Source organism: Oncorhynchus gorbuscha, linkage group LG06 (assembly GCF_021184085.1).
Source record: "Oncorhynchus gorbuscha isolate QuinsamMale2020 ecotype Even-year linkage group LG06, OgorEven_v1.0, whole genome shotgun sequence".
NCBI classification, from domain to species: Eukaryota; Metazoa; Chordata; class Actinopteri; order Salmoniformes; family Salmonidae; genus Oncorhynchus; species Oncorhynchus gorbuscha.
In genome coordinates, this window is record NC_060178.1 from 64134264 (window position 1) to 64154548 (window position 20285).

The 20285-nt window shown below is 48.1% G+C and overlaps 1 protein-coding gene across 4 annotated transcripts in view; it reads left to right on the top strand.

Annotated features, from left to right (window-relative positions):
• LOC124038230 (latent-transforming growth factor beta-binding protein 1-like) overlaps positions 1-18774 on the top strand; it is a 137879-nt gene extending 119105 nt beyond the window's left edge. For all 4 annotated transcript variants that reach the window (XM_046353825.1, XM_046353828.1, XM_046353826.1 and 1 more), the window contains 10 exons: positions 651-779; positions 6814-6954; positions 8038-8199; positions 8294-8383; positions 10538-10666; positions 13624-13764; positions 13963-14136; positions 16124-16288; positions 16684-16833; positions 17585-18774. In XM_046353825.1, the coding sequence (XP_046209781.1) occupies positions 651-779; positions 6814-6954; positions 8038-8199; positions 8294-8383; positions 10538-10666; positions 13624-13764; positions 13963-14136; positions 16124-16288; positions 16684-16833; positions 17585-17766 (1463 nt within the window). In that variant the 3' untranslated portion in view covers positions 17767-18774. The remainder of the gene's footprint in view (positions 1-650; positions 780-6813; positions 6955-8037; positions 8200-8293; positions 8384-10537; positions 10667-13623; positions 13765-13962; positions 14137-16123; positions 16289-16683; positions 16834-17584) is intronic.
• Positions 18775-20285: the final 1511 nt, after the last annotated feature.

The window sequence follows — 20285 nt, forward strand, 5'->3', positions numbered from 1 at the left end:
TTGGGAGTCAGGCGGTTGTTTGCACTGTTTGGGTTACACGGTGCTCCAGCTACAGTTTAGAGTGCTCTGTTTGCTCAGCTCAGCCAAGAGGATGTTTGTGTGTGAAGTGTTGTCTATCACTCTCCATGAAATCCCTAGTGTTAAAATTTGAGCATTTTTATTATAATCTTCGTAGGGTGTGGAGTCTGATGTGCACACACACACACACACACACACACACACACACACACACACACACACACACACACACACACACACACACACACACACACACACACACACACACACACACACACACACACACACACACACACACACACACACACACACACACACACACACACACTCTTTTTCAGTGTATGGATCTGCCTTTTGTTTATTTAGCTCTTGCCTCTGTGTGTTCGTGGTGTGCTGCACTCTTCTGATTGACCTCAACTCCGGACACATTGTCAGCTTGAACTCTGGATGCTCATACTCATCGCAATGGCACCAATGATAGATGTGCTTCAAACCTGAGACTAGTTCCACTGCAGCTCAGTGGGTGCTGTTCTGTGGGTCAACTGGTCCTAACTGTGGGACCACCTTTGCCACTGAGACTGTAAAGAAGAGTGGCTACCTAGCCCTTGACCCTCCTCCTCCTCGTTTTGCAGATATTGATGAGTGCAACGTCAACGCCACGGTGTGTGGTAACCACGGCTTCTGTGAGAACACGGTCGGTTCCTTCCGCTGCCTGTGTGACCGGGGCTACCAGGAGTCCCAGGAGGGCCTCGGCTGCGTGGGTGAGTAGGAGTGGTGTGTGTGTGTGTACTTTACTATACTTGTAGTACCAAAAGTCCTCACAAGAATAGTAAATCAACAACAATTCAAAGAAGTGAGTACATTTTGCAGGTCCTCACTTGTAAAAAGGCTGTTTTAGGCTTAGCGGTTGGGGTTAGAATTATGGTTAGGAGTTAGGGTTAGGGGTTAAGGTAAGCGTTAGGTTTAGGTTCAGGGTTAGGAGTGAGGGAAAGTAGGTTTTTGAAAAGGAATCAATTGTTGGTCCCCAAAAAGACCTCACAACAATAGTAAGAATTAGATGTGGGTGTGCGTGGGTGGTTGTGTGGGTGTTGGGGGTGGTTGGGTGGGTGTTGGGGGTGGTTGGGTGGGTGTTGGGGGTGGTTGGGTGGGTGTTGGGGGTGGTTGGGTGGGTGTTTTGGTGGGTGTTGGGGGTGGTTGGGTGGGTATGGGGGTGGTTGGGTGGGTGTTGGGGGTGGTTGGGTGTCTGGGGAAGGGGAGGGGGTTACAAAAAAGTCCCAAGAGGGCCAGAGAAGGAATGAAGACAGTAGTGTATGACATGGGCATGGATAGGTCTGCTTCTTCGTAGAGACCATCTGGTATAGTCTTTAGTACATCGACAGTATGTGCTAGAATATACTGAACAGTTGGCTCCTGCTTTGACTCAGAGCAAAGCCACTGCAAGTTTTAGTTCAAATTTTCAATGACATTATGGTCTATCATTTGATATATTTTTGGTCTGACACTCAGAAGCGCCTATTTCATGTCAGTACATGTGTGTGCTTTGATGATATAGGTGCTCATTCTTTGCAAGGAAGTTACAAGGCTTTCCTTGAAGGGTCCTGCTGAAAGCACTGGAACACTCTGATGGCTAAAACGTCTGCTCCCGCCTCGAGAACTTCAGCGGGGTTGTCATGACGACCGGAGGACAGCTCACCCCTATTATGGACACGCTGGGTAGTCTGCCATGGCTGTGTCTGCCATGGATGTGTCTGCCAACCGAGAGTACCGACAGTAACCTTTTCATCTTCAAATGAGATTTATTTTCTGACTCAGTGGCAACTGCTGTAGCCGTTTTGCCAATTATAAACATGAAGAGGTCCATGCAAAGCAATAGGAAGTATGATTGAGTGTATTTCCCTGACAGCTTTTTTCCCTCTGAAGTGTGTTGGTGGTGGCGGTGCTAGACACGTATGCGTCATGCTTCTCTTAAAGATAGTATAAGTACTGTAGACATTAAATCATATGTCATGAAAGATTTGAATGTAATGATGTGGTATGGGCCATATTGAGGCAGATTGACGGGACTTTAAATACTCCTGTCCTCTCAAATTTGGACAGTGGTTTCCCTCTCTGCAGGAAAAAAATAAAATAAAAAGATGGCAGACGCTTGATTGATGTGACCATTTATTTCCATTCAATTTGAAGGTGTAGCTGGCGTTCTCTGTGATGTTTTAGACATAGCCCCACCGTGTCTGCAGTGCTCCTCAGACCCTGGGATTGGAAACGCACCGGAGCTTAGACTCTTAGCCAAGCTGTCTCCCACACATGGGCACTCCTGTCTCACACACACTCCGCTGCAGTGAAAGTGATGGAGCCGGAGCCATGAAGCTGTATGGCAGCTGTCTGTCTTTCTGTCGGTGTGAGTCCGGGGCCTCTGGTTCCTGTCTGCTTAACCTCACTGAAGAGAAAGATTGACTATAAAGACCTAGATTTGTGTTTACATTTTCGCCATTTGATTTGATTTGTTTCGAGACTGGAGCTGTCTGAATACGAGATATTCACTGAATGTACAAAACATTAAGAACACCTTCCTAATATTGAGTTGCACCCCCTCCTTTTGCCCTCAGAACAGCCTAAATGTGTTGGGGCATGGACTCTAGAATGTGTTGAAAGTGTTCCGCGGGGATGCTGCCCCATGCTGACTCCAATGCTTGCCACACTTCTGCCAAGTTGGCTGGATGTCCTTTGGCTGGTGAAGCATTCTTGATGCACACAGGAAACTGTTGAGCGTGAAAAACCCAGCAGGGGTACAGTTTTTAGCCTGGCACCTACTAGCCTGGCACCTACCTAGTTCAAAGGCACTTCAATCTTTTGCCTTGCCCATGCACCCTCTGAATGGCACACGTACACAATCCATGTCTCAGTTGTCTCAACGCTTAAAAATCCTTCTTTAACCTGTCTCCTCACCTTCATTTACACTGATTTAAAGTGGATTTAAGTGACATCAATAAGGGATCACAGCTTTCACCTGGTCAGTTTGTCATGGAAAGAGCAAGTGTTCATAATGTTTTGTACACTCAGTGTAGGTTGCACTCAATTTTCTTTCTTGATGTGATATACTGCATGTGTGGTCGACCAGGTTATTTCTCAGTCAATAGCTTTTTCTGGTCAGGGCTGTGCTGTGGTGGCACCGCTAACTGTCAATGATGGGTGGCTTTCATTTCAGCCTCGGGGCGCAGTGAGAAAAGGTGAGAGTGTTCTGTCAGAAAGTCCATCCCTGCCACCAAATCAAACCATCATCCTGGATTAATGTCTTCCTCAGCCAAGCCAGTGGGCATTGAGGACATTCTTCCTCAGACACAAAGAAAGCCAGTTCTCACTCAATCAGCAGAATGCCATTGTGTTTGTAGCTTTCAATTTCATTCTCATAGTTTGAGGGGGTTTGGGTGAGTGGGGGGGATCGCAATCAGATAGAGAGTCAGTGAGTTCATGTTTTGGGACCAAGGTGAAGAATTGGAGCTTGTTTTGTCTTGTTTTTTAAAAACTGGGCCCGTGCAGTTTCCATCTTAAAAATGTTCCTCCTACAGGAAGGCCTGTCAGAGGCCTGAAAGTGGGTCACAGGCACTCCCCTATTTAAGCTGATAGAACACTTCCTCCAGCCAGATCTCTCCCCTGACCTGTGCGCACACACACACACACACACGCACGCACGCACGCACGCACGCACGCACGCACGCGCACTCCACGCAACAAACACACACACACACACAGTCATGCAAACTTACACGTATGGTCTCTCTTGCTTTTCTCTCTCACACACACACACACACACACACACACACACACACACACACACACACACACACACACACACACACACACACACACACACACACACACACACACACACACACACACACACACACACACACACACACACACACACACACACACACACACACACACACACACACACACACACTCTCCATCTGTACCTTGGCAAGTGTTGGTTGGTCCCACCCCAGCCCTGTACAGCCAGCTGCCTCCATTCTCCTGCCAGCCCATCATTCTGTTGTGTCTTGCACAGATGGGCTCACTTTTCCCCCCGAAAACTATTGGAAGTAGTCCACAACCAACCCCTTCTCTCCCCCCCGCTCCTCTCCCTGTCTCTGGTTACCCCTAGACAGATGAACCCCTGAGCCTCTGGGATTGTTTGCAGCTTCCCAGATTAAGAGGCTGTTTTGGAGTTCAACGACTTTGTGTTGGGATTCAGTGTTGTTTGGTAGATATTCTTCAGACTGGGAATCAGATAACGTAGCTTATCTGTCTGTGTCCTTTCATTTCACAGTTCATGTCATTGCACGGAACTCTCTCTCACTGTCAAGTGATTTAATTGACAGTACTCCCTCTCTCTCCCTCTAGTCCAGCTGCAACGTTGATCAAGATTAAGATTCAACCAGCTTTTTCTCATTCTGCTGGACTGGGGTTGGAGTAGGGATACCGGTTGGGGCTGAACCCAGATGGTGAATGTGCAAGGCGAACAAGGTGCTTCAGGGTCACGCCAGACAGACTGTCTTTTAATGAGGGCACTGCGGTGCGGGCTAAAACCAGAGAAGCAGCAGCAGGTTTTAATGTCAGCTAATGAATTATAGATTCTCCTCAGTAGCGGTGCGGGTTGAGCTGAGCGTTGAGGAAGGTTTGTAACTAGAGGCGGGAGAGGAGGGACTTTTTATTTTTTATTTTTGTCTGTTTCCTGCATTGTGTACCTGGCCGTTAATGAGCTTTCCAATCCGTGGCAGCAGATATATGCGGTGGCGGTCATCGTGGAAGGGTATGCCAAGCCATCTGTGCTCTGACTCAAACTATGATACAGTCTCTATGGCTCTTGCGACTGGCTATTTCTGCCCAGTCACATACTGAATTAACAACAATAAAGTTAACTACGCAGGAAAGCATGTTTGCCTCTGCGTGCATAAAAATAAATTGTATATAGCCATGGAAATAGAGCCAAGGTTAAATCCTTCTTCTAACGAGCCTATCTGTACTATACTGTAACTCAGCATTTCTCTACGTTTACACATGAAAACATAATTTCCATTGGCTGGGCAGTAGAGATGTACTATATAGCCAAATTGTGGTAAACCTAAATGTGATCGACCGGCTCGATTCGGTCTTATATAGCAACATTTTAAATAGATTTTTTTTAAACATTGGATGAAATTGATTTGGAGCTAGAACATGGTAAACCGTACACTGCAGTTGAGGAACAATGGGAAAGTAATTCTGCTTTGAAAGTTGATCAACTTGAAACCCCACTTTTGAGAAAATGGCCCTGGAATGTTTAGGTACACCTACTGGTGAGCTCTTCTTTGTCTACACCCATTCAGCATTGTTCACACCCTCTTAAGCCTTAGCCCCACCCATCTCTTTAAGGATTCACATGCGGGGCTTAACAGAGTGAGTACGGTAGTGTACTAAACAACCAAAGATTTCAAGTCTAAAGGTTGGTTTATACTACGTCTATCGACATGTTTGTAGACAGTTGTCGCAGCGACATCACGAACATTCTATTGTTGTCCGACATAAAACTTGTCGCTAGGAAAAAGTACATACACAAAAACGACAGGCTGCATGACATCAGCAGCCTGGTGGTTCAAAATAGCATGATGGGCGTATTTTAACACCAATAAACCCACCGGTTTAAAAATTAATTTTGTATGTAGAAAGGATTACCTTCACATACTGAGCAGCTCATGTGAAAGACAGAAGCATGGAATCCGAACTCTTCTCTCGGCATGTCCAGCCCATCCATTATCTTAGCCAGTCATGGCTAGAGGGAAGGTTCCTGTCTTTTTTTGTGTGGCTATACCAACTAGGCTCATAATTGAACAATTTTATTCATATTTACAGATGGCATACAAGATTGTTATTAAGGCACATGAAAGTTCACAAGTTCCAGAAGGAATTTCTGCCATAAAAGGCATTCTGATCTAATAAAAAATGTTTACGTTCAAATGCCTCCTGTGAAGTAGTGACCCGCGACATACACCTAGTTTCCTGAAAGGAGTCACAGATGCGTGAGGACAGAATCCACCGAAATGGAAAACGAATTCTCCTCCAAATGGTAGTCCCATTCCGCTGAGCGGGAAAGGCCGTGAAATATATTGAAATATATTATCCTATGAAGAAAAATCTGCCTTTTCCATTGTCGTTCTGGTCCTCTCCCCTTTTTAGTGCTCCCCTATTGCGACACACCCACTCTCTTCCTCCCCGCTCTCTCCTTAACACTTTCTAGCTCATTGACAAACTGGCCCACACCCCAGTGTGAAGTATTGGATAGGGTGTTGGGAACGCAGAGCAGCTCAGAGCACGTCGGAACCACAAGACTTTGTTGTCTTTTTACATTAAGCTCCACGTCGGGGTTGATGTATGTGTTTTCTCTGCACGTTCGTTCATAACTGGAGAGACATACATGGATGGATGCACAGCTATAACCACAGCCAGGTCAAAGGAAAACAGACAATGTTATTGGAGTGTGAAATAGATATTTGAGTGTTTTCTTCCTCAATGTATAGGCCTATTCATTGATTTTGAAAACATTAAGTGTTTTGTTTAAGAAAAATCTATTTCCAAGAGTATATCACCAGCTCCCCATACAGTACACCACTTAGTATCTTAATGTATCTTTATTAGCTACTTGTCTTGTGAATGAAACCACACATGCCAAATATGTGAGATATTATGTAAATAAGATGCATCCTGTGACTATGCTCATTAGTGCTAACCGCTAACCAAGGTGGTGTGTTCTCCCTGCAGATGTGAATGAGTGTGAATTGCTGAGCGGTGTGTGTGGCGAGGCCCTGTGTGAGAACGTGGAGGGCTCGTTCCTGTGTATGTGTTCCGACGAGGACCAGGAGTACAACCAGATGACCGCCAAGTGCAGTCCCGCTCCCACAGGTGACCCCACACATTGCCTGAAGAGAAATTAAGCTTATATAAAGCACAGTTTTAAATGTTTCATTTTAAATATTGAACATCGAGTGGTAGCGCATTGTCTCAGAGGACAATATTAACCTTTAAGAGCTTGGCGTTTCATTTGAGGGGAGTGGTGCTCTGATGAATGAGGGGGCCTGGCTCTGTTTAACAACACAGCCGCGGGTTAGGGGCCTCCTCTGTCTTTGCCTCAGTGTAAAACCCTAATGAGAAACAGAGCCAACGGTGTGTCTTGTCTGTCTGGTGGATATACTGTATAATACAGGGCTTTAGGTCCCAAAGCTCAACATTAACCTGGGCTCCTTGTCAGACTTAACCCGATGACCTCAGGTATGTTCTCTCACCTCTGAGAACACTCCCAAATATTTAAGGAGGATAGTTTATCATTATATAATGTTAGGAATTAGAGTATGTTCTGTGCTCACAACCACAGACGTTACGTAATAGTAGGATTGCTTTAGAAGAATGTTAAAAAAAAGCCATTTCCATGTTGAAGCAATAAAAGCTGTGTTTTTCTGAGAATGGGCAATTAGATACGAATCTCTGGTAATCTCTAATTGTCAGAGGCATTTACAGATCACAAAACTGTGATAAAGACACCGCTGTGTGTGTGTGTGTGTGTGTGTGTGTGTGTGTGTGTGTGTGTGTGTGTGTGTGTGTGTGTGTGTGTGTGTGTGTGTGTGTGTGTGTGTGTGTGTGTGTGTGTGTGTGTGTGTGTGTGTGTGTGTGTGTGTGTGTGTGTGTGTGCATGTGGAGGGTTTGGGGTAAACCAAGGCGAGGAGATGGAGATAGGTGGAGATAGGAGGGATGGGGTTGTTCTCTTCTCTCCAGGTATATCATTAAAGCAGTGCGAAGACCCAGATCACAGTCCTCATGTGGCTGGAATTGTCCCAGTTTACGAGAGAGTCTCATTCCTCCTGGGTTAACCCATTTTTCACGCTCAGAAAAAAACGTTACTCCTTCACGCCCACAACTGCAAATATTACTGAACACTTATTGTTGATCTATTCATGTGTAACCATGTTTCTTCTCCCCTGTTTGCCCCAGCCTCGTCAGTAGAGAGGAAGGAGTGTTACTACAACCTCAATGATGAGAACCTGTGTGAGAACGTGCTGACCAGCAGTGTCACCATGGAGGAGTGCTGCTGTACGCTGGGGGCAGGCTGGGGGGACAACTGTGAGGTGCACCCCTGCCCCGTCCAGGGCACTGGTGAGGAAGCACACACATGAACACACAGACACCCGTATTATATCCACAAACACACACTACTTATTACACATATTCTTGTCTATCTCTTCGACAGATCAGTTTTCCCAGATGTGTCCAGCTGGGAGAGGCAATGTACCCACTGGTGACGCTGTGTTCGGAGTGACCGCAGCCGAGAGTTATAAAGGTATGTGAACTCAGAGACCCAGTATAGGCTGAGTGGAGCCTTGGCTCACAACGGTAGTGTTCACAGAATGCTGTGAGAACCTCATGAATCAGATAATGAAGTCGCAACAAACCCCACGATTTTGAATGGCTTGTGTCTGTGCTCTTGTTGTGTAAGTGTTTGTTTATGTGTGTGTCCCTGTCTGTGGTCTCTGTCTCTCAGCCTTGGAATCACAGAGCAGAAATACCAGCTTTAGATGTCTGGAGACATATGACCTCCACATCTTCTTCTCTCCCCTCTCTCCTGCTTTTTTCCCTTTCTCCTTTCTCTCCCTCTGTCCTCTTCTCTCCCTCTGTCCTCTTCTCTCCCTCTGTCCTCTTCTCTCCCTCTGTCCTCTACTTTCCCTCTGTCCTCTTCTCTCCCTCTGTCCTCTTCTATCCCTCTGTCCTCTTCTATCCCTCTGTCCTCTTCTCTCCCTCTGTCCTCTTCTCTCCCTCTGTCCTCTACTCTCCCTCTGTCCTCTTCTCTCCCTCTGTCCTCTACTCTCCCTCTGTCCTCTTCTCTCCCTCTGTCCTCTTCTCTCCCTCTGTCCTCTACTTTCCCTCTGTCCTCTACTTTCCCTCTGTCCTCTACTCTCCCTCTGTCCTCTACTTTCCCTCTGTCCTCTTCTCTCCCTCTGTCCTCTTCTCTCCCTCTGTCCTCTTCTCTCCCTCTGTCCTCTTCTATCCCTCTGTCCTCTTCTATCCCTCTGTCCTCTTCTCTCCCTCTGTCCTCTTCTCTCCCTCTGTCCTCTTCTCTCCCTCTGTCCTCTTCTCTCCCTCTGTCCTCTTCTCTCCCTCTGTCCTTCTCTCCCTCTGTCCTCTTCTCTCCCTCTGTCCTCTTCTCTCCCTCTGTCCTCTTCTCTCCCTCTGTCCTCTTCTCTCCCTCTGTCCTCTTCTCTCCCTCTGTCCTCTCTTTCCTCTGTCCTCTTCTCCCTCTGTCCTCTTCTCTCCCTCTGTCCTCTTCTCTCCCTCTGTCCTCTTCTCTCCCTCTGTCCCTCTTCCCTCTGTCCTTCTCTGTCCTCTACTCTCCCTCTGTCCTCTACTCTCCCTCTGTCCTCTTCTCTCCCTCTGTCCTCTTCTCTCCCTCTGTCCTCTTCTCTCCCTCTGTCCTCTTCTCTCCCTCTGTCCTCTTCTCTCCCTCTGTCCTCTTCTCTCCCTCTGTCCTCTTCTCTCCCTCTGTCCTCTTCTCTCCCTCTGTCCTCTACTTTCCCTCTGTCCTCTTCTATCCCTCTGTCATCTTCTCTCCCTCTGTCCTCTTCTCTCCCTCTGTCCTCTTCTCTCCCTCTGTCCTCTTCTCTCCCTCTGTCCTCTTCTCTCCCTCTGTCCTCTACTCTCCCTCTGTCCTCTTCTCTCCCTCTGTCCTCTTCTCTCCCTCTCCTCTCCCAGTCCCTTCAAGCCTAGATTGTTCACCTGGCGCGAAAGCTAATTCATCGAACCAACAGCCTTAATTCAATCATGTCATTTATTACAGCAAGGGGAGTCTGGTAGAGAGGGGCCGGCAGCAAGTGAATGTGGTATATTCCGAGAGAGAGACTGAGACGGGCTGGGAAGGCGAGTTGCCAGACGCGTTCACGTTCAGACACGTCTGGATATGTCTTCAATTAGTCAACCTGTTTGCATGGCTGATTATTGGTCTCAGTTGCAAACACCAACGCCCAGCCGAAGGAAGAGTAGAGTACTGAACCGCAGAACTGTTTGTTGATAGAGGTTTTCTCTACGCCTCTCCGGATTTGCATCTCATTAAAGCTTTGAGTTGGTCTCCCCTTTCTGTAAACATAAAGAGTAGAGACGGTTTGAATACTGGACCTGTATATTCCCGTTGAGTGGTATTGGTGTTCCCTCAGATTCAGCGGGGAAGTAACTGCATGATTACATTGTTGTCTAAATGGTAAGAGATGCATTGAAAATGTGTGTGTGTGTGTGTGTGTGTGTGTGTGTGTGTGTGTGTGTGTGTGTGTGTGTGTGTGTGTGTGTGTGTGTGTGTGTGTGTGTGTGTGTGTGTGTGTGTGTGTGTGTGTGTGTGTGTGTGTGTGTGTGTGTGGGGCGTGTGTGTGTGTGTGGGGGTGTGGGTGTGTGTGTGTGGGGGCGTGGGCGTGCTGTTACTAAGAAACCCGGGTTGTCCTCTCCCTCCCAGATGCAGATGAATGTGCGTTGTTTGGCCAGGAGATCTGTAAGGATGGTTTCTGCCTCAACAGCCCAGGGAGCTACGAGTGTTACTGTAAGACTGGCCTGTACTACGACGAGGTCAAGCTGCAGTGCAGAGGTCAGTGGGCAGGTCATTCACATTAGTTAGTGTTAATTCAGCCCAAACATACTTGATTTACTCACAACATGCTGTTTTTTTGCGACAATTAAAAAATTGGAATCAATTGCCCTCAGCCTACTAATATACCATTTCCACAGCCCTGTGTCATTAAACTGTCCACGCACATTAAAAGCAGTTAGTGCTACTGTACCACAGCCTGTGTGTGTTGGCTGGCTGGGCCAGGGTGTGTAGAGTGGGTCCCCTCCCTGGGTTAAGTGGGGGTCAGAGCAGGGTGAGAGGCAGGGTGGGGACACGGGACACTGGGGGTGACACAAGGCCAGACTGCGGTGACCTAGGGGACAATCCCAGCAGGCTCAGGCAGTACGCCCAAACTACCAACCCGGTCAAACTGGATGGACCCTGGCCTTCTGCCGGGCCCCACACCGTACCCCTAGCCCCACATCGCACCCCTAGTCCCACATCACACCCCTAGCCCCACATCGCACCCCTAGCCCAACATCGCACCCCTAGTCCCACATCGCACCCCTAGTCCCACATCACACCCCTAGCCCCACATTGCACCCCTAGCCCCACATTGCACCCCTAGCCCCACATCGCACCCCTAGCCCCACATCGCACACCTAGCCCCACATCGCACCCCTGGCCCCACATCGCACCCCCTGGCCCCACATCTCACCCCCTAGCCCCACATCATACCCTAGCCCCACATCATCCCAAGCTCCCCATCATACCCCTAGCCCCACATCACCCCTAGCCCCACATCGCACCCCTAGCCCCACATCGCACCCCTAGCCCCACATCGCACCCCTAGCCCCACATCGCACCCCTAGCCCCACATCTCACCCCTAGCCCCACATCGCACCCTAGCCCCACATCGTACCCCTAGCCCCACATCGCACCCCTAGCCCCACATCGTACCCCTAGCCCCACATCGCACCCCTAGCCCACATCGCACCCCTAGCCCCACATCATACGCCCTAGCCCCACATCTCACCCCTAGCCCCACATCATACCCCTAGCCCCACATCGTACCCCAGCCCCACATCATACCCCTAGCCCCACATCTACCCCTAGCCCCACATCGTACCCCTAGCCCCACATCGTACCCCTAGCCCCACATCGTACCCCTAGCCCCACATCGTATCCCTAGCCCCACATCATACCCCTAGCCCCACATCATACCCCTAGCCCCACATCATACCCCTAGCCCCACATCGTACCCCAGCCCCACATCATACCCCTAGCCCCACATCGCACTCCCTGGCCCCACATCTCACCCCAGCCCCACATCATACCCCTAGCCCCACATCGTAACCCAGCCCCACATCGTACCCCTACCCCCACATCGTACTCCTAGCCCCACATCATACCCCTAGCCCCACATCATACCCCTAGCCCCCTACCCCTAGCCCCACATCGTACCCCAGCCCCACATCATACCCCTAGCCCCACATCGCACCCCTGGCCCCACATCTCACCCCCTGGCCCCACATCTCACCCCCTGGCCCCACATCGTACCCCAGCCCCACATCGTACCCCAGCCCCACATTGCACCCCTAGCCCCACATCGCACCCCTAGCCCCACACCGCACCCCTGGCCCCACATCGTCCCCTGGCCCCACATCGTCCCCCTGGCCCCACATCGTACCCCTGTCCCCACATCGTACCCCTAGCCCCAAATCGTACTCCTAGCCCCACATCGTACCCCTAGCCCCACATCACACCCCTAGCCCCACCGCACCCCTAGCCCCACACCGCACCCCCTGGCCCCACACCGCACCCCTGGTCGGCAGCAGTGGAGTGCCCGTGGGGCCGTCTGCAGAGTTCCACCACATTTGCATTTGATTATTTGGACAGGCTGAGAATGGGCGGAGGGTCCAGCGGAGGTTTGGCATTTTACCCTGGACGGTCCTGGTTTTACCCTGTTACGCGTGGACTAGAGAAACTAACCACTACCACCACCAGCTCTGGAGCCGTGCTCTATATGGGATATTTTTAAAAAGGGGATGGAGGGGTATTTTTGAAAGTGTAGAATATCAAGTGGATGTGTATTTCAGTTCAATGTCTGGATGGATGAAACCATTGAGTTTAAAAAATCTATATATCATTTCCTCAGTAATTATGAAACCACAGGCCTGATGTGTATCTAATGTGTTCACTGTGGCTGTATATTTCAGAAATACATGGGATTTCAGTTGGGACTGAGTTACAATCCAAACAACAGGTTTATTTTTTTCAAAATGTTTGCAAAATAATCCCCTTGGAAGCTGTATTAGGTTACCTAGAATTCACAGAAACTGCGCCGCTCGTCTCTGCAACAGACGTTTTCACGGACACAGGGGGAAACAGGTTGGAACTCTCATCAATGCGATGGAGAAAATGCAGTTGGGTTTGTTAGTCATGTTCTGAGTGGGTTGATTCCTCCTCAATTCAAGTTAACCTGAAGTGTTTTAGCGAGGAGCAAGCATGTGGGACACCGTTTGATGTGAGTGGATCCTTAATTGGACAGGTGACGGAGTGTGATCGGGCCCGCCGTGCCTGCCGGGCTTGTGCATTTGGATACTGCGGATAGCCCATCCGTAGATGCTCTGCAGATGCACATACTGTTAACAAACTGTTGATAAGCAACTAAGGTTACAGCTCGGGTTCGGTTTAGAATAAGGGTAGGGGTTAAGTTTTAGGGTTAGGATAAGGGCTGGGGTTAGTAGATAGTTAGTTGAAAACGTCAGACAGTCGGTTGAGCATCTACAGATGGAATATCCAAGTGAAGTGTTCCGGTGTGTTTCCCTTGAGAATCGGGCTGTGAGACGACAGAACTCCCAACGGGGCCTCTTGACATCTTGGTCTCCATCTCTCTCTCTCTCTCTCTCTCTCTCTCTCTCTCTCTCTCTCTCTCTCTCTCTCTCTCTCTCTCTCTCTCTCTCTCTCCTCCCCCTTCCCCTCCTCCCCTGCAGACATCGATGAGTGTCAGGATGAGTCGAGCTGTGTGGGGGGAGAGTGTTTGAACACACAGGGCTCCTACATGTGTTTCTGTACCCGCCCCATGGTGTTGGACTCTGACAACAAGCGCTGCGTGATCGCCCCTGAAGTGGCTGGTAAGAACCCTCAAAGAGCCTGGGTGCAAAAATAGAAGCATCCTCTCGTACTGTCTCTGTTCTTTGGAAACGTGTTCTGGTTTGTTGTTGTTGACGTCTTTCTCATGGCGATTGCATGCCGTAGCCGTAGCCGTAGTCGTAGTGTGCCTCTGATAGTGAGGTAATGGTTGTGACTGAGATGTAACGTGTCTGTTGCAGAGCAACACTCGGTGCAGACTGACTACCAGGGTATTTGCTGGCAGACGGTAACGGGCACCCGGAAGACTTGCACCAAGCCCCTAGCCAACAGAAAGACCACCTTCACAGAGTGCTGCTGTCTGCATGGAGAGGCCTGGGGCATGGACTGTGCCCTTTGCCCCCTGAAGAACACAGGTTCAACAATTACAACCCTTCCACACCAGCACTCATGTCCATCTATCAACTCTACTGTTATAATGGCTTTGTCCTTGACCTATTATGATCCATTATCTGTGGAGTGAATACACTGTGTTTACACTGTCCTGCTATGAACACTTAACATTCAGAGATCGTAAGAGTCATTTCTTCATATACGTAGAGTCATTCATTTGAGGCAGATGATGATGGTCTCAGAGTGATGATGTTGGTCAGTCCTTAAACCAGACGGGCCAGGGCCTCTCAGACATCAGACCCAGGACTAGTGACACCTCATTAGGCTTGGAGTCTGCCAGCTGCCTGCTAATGCTCCTGCCTCCTGGAGCCTCTGAGATCTAGCCTGCCTGGGGCCTATCTTCTATCCTTTACCCCCCCCCCCCCCCCCTTTCCTGTTTCCTCGCCTCCCTTATCCTGGAGTGTGTCTAGGCAGGGAGGTCTGGTCTCTGATGCATGTCCTCACCATGCTGCCAGGGCAGGTGGCTGCAGTGTGCATTATGGGGACCTGTGGACTGGAACATGTGGGGACAGTCCTCAGGGCTCTGAACTGGATCCTTTCCCTCCCTGCGATAAAATAAGACTGTTATTCCAACCCACTGGAAGATGGAACTGGTAGAGTTGGGGATATTTAAATGTTGAGTGATTTCCCAGCAGTTTGACTAGGAATTCGTAGCTTCATGTGAGAGTGATGTTGAACCGACAGTTTAGTGGGCCCGGTTAAGTCACGAGAGCTCTCCAGGAACGCTGCAGCTGTGCAACATAGGCCTACAGCTATGACAGTTGCACGCTCTCTTTATAAAATCCGTTTTTGTTACGTCATTGAGAAACATTGACAGAAATGTCAAAGTTGCACGTCCGGGCCACTTGTAAACAGAGAGCACCTCATCAGGTTTTCAACGAACACCCTTTGGAGTTCCACTTAAGACTTCTTGTCCAACGTCGGCCAACATGGTCCCCACTCGGATCCTTAATCCTGCCTGAGAAACTGAGATGCAGGTGCTCACCGCTGCTCTTCGCAGAGAGGACAGAACACACAGTCGGTTTGTTCTCATCAGGCCCATCCAGACCGCTCTGCGGTCCCTCTCTGATGCGTTTCCTGTGTAGACCTTCTTGTGGGAGCGAACAGAGGCCAGCAGGTGCGTGGGATTAGCAGGGGGCTGTCGGGGATGGCTGGCCATGGCGTGCAGATGAAAGACTCTGGTTTAGGTTCCCACAGTACAGTGACCAATGAGGAGGGACCTCAGAGCAGGTGCTGCGGCGTGTGTTGAACGCCACGTTCAGGAGGGAAGTGGGCCGCTAGTCACAACCTGACTATTCGGTTAGGTCAAGTATCCCCTGGCTACTAAGCCAAGTGATGATGGCAATGTAATTACTTTGAAAAACCTTGTGTTGAAGTTTGAATAAGCTTCAGTTCTTATAAATCACAGAAACGTGTTGTGTTGATCAAACGTAGTAGGTTTTTTGTCATGTTTTCTGTCTTTATGAGTACATTGTAAATAGCGCCCAGCATCACATGCATTCTCTAGCTCCTGATCTCAGCTGTGGTCACAGGGCTACATCTCTGTTTCAGAGAGCTGTGTCTCAGTCTCCTCTCTCCCTCTGCCACTCTCTCAGAAGACTCTCTCTCTCTCTCTCTCTCTCTCTCTCTCTCTCTCTCTCTCTCTCTCTCTCTCTCTCTCTCTCTCTCTCTCTCTCCTGAGAGCCATGTCTCAGTCTCTCTCCCTTCTCTCACTCTCTCGCTCTCTCTGAGGGCCATGTCTCAGTTTCTCTCCCTTCTCTCTCTCTCTCTCTCTCTCTCTCTCTCTCTCTCTCTCTCTCTCTCTCTCTCTCTCTCTCTCTCTCTCTCTCTCTCTCTCTCTCCCTGAGGGCCATGTCTCTCTCCCTGAGGGCCATGTCTCAGTCTCTCTCCCTTCTCTCACTCTCTCTCGCTCTGAGGGCCATGTCTCAGTTTCTCTCCCTTCTCTCACAGAGGACTATGCCTCCATGTGTAACGTGCCAATGAGGGAAGGACAGGGGCGTCCGTACGGTCGCGACGCCCTTGTGGCTGATCCCATCCAGGAGTATGAGGTCAACTTGGACTATGAACCTCGCCCCGACCAGCCTGGTGCCCTGCCCCTGTACGAGGATGAGGAGAGTGAGTGAACCAGTCCCCACCACACTGTACAACACACTGATGAAGCTCAAACATGCAGAGAGAGGGGATATGGTATGGGGAGCTTGGGACAAGCTGCCTATTCTCTCAATGATAGCTCTTTTCTGCCATCTTGTGTCCACATTAATTACTACATACCATGACCACAAATTGTTTTCAGTTGGTAGGCACAGATGGTATTCTGTATTTTCAGTGTAACCAAGGTCCTCCAAGAACATAAAAGAGATGATTAATTATTCATTAGTTTATCTAGTCAAGCTAGTTAAATGTAGAGGATTTTTAAATCATCATTACACCACATTCAAAAATGATCATTCATTATAGCTTCATCTGACTTGGATTAATGAAACAGCTCATTCCCTGCCCTCGTCCTGCAGTCGCGTACGACGCGTTTGAGGGCCTGAGAGCGGAAGAGTGTGGCATTCTGAACGGCTGTGAGAACGGGCGCTGCGTGCGGGTACAGGAGGGCTACACCTGCGACTGCTTTGACGGATACACCCTGGATATGTCCCGCATGGCGTGTGTGGGTAAGACATGGGTGGAGGACACACACACACACACACACACACTGAATAGACTAGAAGGAAAATAGTACATCTCTCCTACTTATTTTCCACAATAATTTGCAAATAAATTCATTAAAAATCCTACAATGTGATTTTCAGGATTTTTTTTCTCATTTTATCTGTCATAGTTGAAGTGTACCTATGATGAAAATTACAGGCCTCTCTCATCTTTTTAAGTGGGAGAACTTGCACAATTGGTGGCTGACTAAATACTTTTTTTGCCCCACTGTACCTCTCCCCATCTTCACAGCAACTTGACCATTGTAACTGATCGTCCAATGTTACTCCTAAGAGTTCAGCTTCCTCAACGGTCACGCCCTTTATGTTCAACTCCAGTTGAGCGTTAGGTCTTAGAGAATGTGTGTAGGGTTTACCGAGAATGGGGGCGAATAACAATAAACATCCAGTCAGCGGCAGTCCTGTGGATGAAAACAGCTTGTTAACGAGAGGTCGAAGGAGAATGGCAAGAATCGTGCATGCTAACAGGCCGGTCACAAACAGGGAAAATAACGGCGCAGTATAACAGTGGTGTGCAGAACGGCACGTTAGGTCCCTTGATACCAACTGAGCAATGTTTCCATGCCCCGGAGAATTCAGGCTGTTCTGGAGGCAAAAGGGGGTACGACCCGGTACTAGATGGGTGTGCCTAATAAACTGTCCACTGAGTGTACGTAGACTGTGCTAACCTAATTACCCCTCTTCACTCTCACAGATGTGAATGAATGTTCCGAGCTCAACAACCGGATGTCCCTTTGCAAGAACGCCAAATGTATCAACACGGAAGGATCCTACAAGTGTGTGTGCCTGCCAGGATACACCCCCTCTGAGCGGCCTAACTACTGTGTGGCCAGGGAACAAGGAGCAGCAGCAGCAACGCGCACAGAGAGGGAGTGAGCCCCCATGGCCAGTAGTAGAGGGACACCCAACACACTAAAAACACACTTATTTAATCCAAGCCCATATATTCTGCACTGTATAAAAACACACTAAACAAAACAACAAAATCATTTACTTGAGATGAAGATCCAATTTAACCAACTATGTGGTGCCTTGTGACGGAGAAACACAACATTGTATAAAATGTATGTTTGTTTTTTGTAAGTTTAACTTTTTATATTAGAAGGAGTTTATGCGCGCTAGAGGGGGCTTTCACTCTCCTAACGCAACGACAAACCCGATGAACTCTTACTGGGGGATAACGTTTTATTTTCTACCCAGTCCAAAACGCCTTGTGTGTGGATATTTAATTCAGTGAAGAGGCCAGCCGTCCCTTTGCTCTCCCCGTTCTCCCTCTTCCTCACAGTCCTCGTCCCCGTACGGTGGCTGTGGAGGACTGCCTGCCTGGTCATGAATGGACAGCCATAAGATCTTTGCTCCGTGGCTTCACACAAACATACAGTATGCACACTACTGTAATATCATTTTGTTCATGTAAATTCATTGGAATAAGCTTTTTTTCTAGGCATTTTTTTTGTATTAATGATAAATGCAAACACAAAACTACTTCTCTGTGTCTTGGACATTGGACAATAGCAGGTTTTTATTTTAATTTTATGTTTTTCTTGCCTGCCCTGTGGAGCAGTCATATTCCCTACCATTTGTTTTTTTCTTGAGATATTGTTTTATTTCTTTGAACAAAAATTCTATGACATTTTGCTAGATTTTTTTCATACTTTAATGAAACCTTTTTTCTGCATTTTACTGCAATGTGTAAAAGTCTTTCCAGGTTGCAAAGCTGCTATGGGACAGCCGTGGGAGAAGTTTTGTACATTTAAACAGAAGAGTTGAGAAACCAAGTTTATGTATTTGTAATTTGTACATGAAAAATAGCTCTTGTACGAATATTCATATTATGATGTATATTAAACCCCTGGTAATAAATCACAAATGGTGATATTTATACTCCCTGGTATGTGATGGAACTTATTATTAGAAGCAACAAAGACCTATTCACATTGTGCTCAATAGCTGTACCTAGAACCAGTCATGTGACCCATGTCCGATAACACAAGCTAGATCACAATGGACACAAAAGAAATGGGTCATGTTTACACCTTTGCAACTGTTACTATCAATATATGTTCTATTATACCTTTCCAACACTCTGTTTCTGTATGGTTAATTCATAACATATTGTTAATTGTCATTGTTTTGGTCACTCCATATAACTCTCAGACCAACGCTATTATTAGTCTGTGTAGTCTCAGGGTTAGGGTGAACACACTTCACTTAACATGGACTGGTTGATCAGCAGAGAAATACCTCGGTCAGAGATTATGTTTTCTGCATTATAGAAATATGAATTGGCACCAGAGTGTCAAGACCCTCCTCTGATCAGAGGAAAAGAGGCCGAGGTCGCTTCAACTACCAATGACCTTGCTGCTGTTGTTGCCGCATTCTTGTTGCTCGCAGATCGTGAGGATTTCAGCACATGCCTGTCTCTCCCCACCCTCCCTATTGCCCCATGTCCCCTCTGTCATGTTTTCCATTGACACAGACAGTGCGACCACAGTTCTGATGTCAACACATCGTAGTAAACCTGAGCAATCATTTTGTTTCCCTGCTGCTGTTCTTAATATAGGCCAACAGTGACATGGCTGAAGCTCAGTGGTTGGATCTGGTTATTATAGATCTGTGTATTTGTGATTGTGTCTCTGATATAACCACTAGGATCTGAATGGCACAGTAGCAGGACCAGTGTAAAAACACCACAGCCAGTTAGTTAATAAATGTTAAGCGTTACTGTTGCCTTCCTCCTGGCTGGCTACCCAGATGGGGCTTTCCCACAGTGACAAGGGGACAGCGGAAACCTTTGACGGGGGACTCAAACAGCATTAAACTCAGCTTAGCACCTCCAGCGCCAGGCTTGACCATACTTTCTGCCGAACAAAAGAGCGACCCGGGTGGCAACCGAGAATTCCCCCTGTTCGGTCATTTGGAAGAGATGAGGCATTTCCCATGTTGCCTCTCAATCACATTGGAAGCCCACTCTGTAGAATCTTCAACTGTAATAGTGTGCTGACTTCCTCCCTGACCATTGTAGACTGCTACTTTAAGAATATTGTATGTTTAATGCTTATGTACTGTACTCCCCAATATGTACTGTACTCCTCAATTATGTTTTTTCAGTCACTAAACCCTCAATGTGGCATCACTTCCTACCCTGCTAAGCCCATGTTGTTTTTGAGGGCTTGGTTCCTGTTGTGTGTATGGGACCTTTTCTGATGTCAGGACATAGATCGGCTCAGGCTCAGCCAATGGTTCGGGCTGACTTTAACTTGTCACTCCAAGGTCAAAAAGTCCATCTTTCTAGTCCCCATGGGCCCGAAAAGTATGTGGGAAAGTATGTATAGTCGTAGCCAAAAGTTTTGAGAATGACACAAATATTCATTTTCACAAAGTTTGCTGCTTCA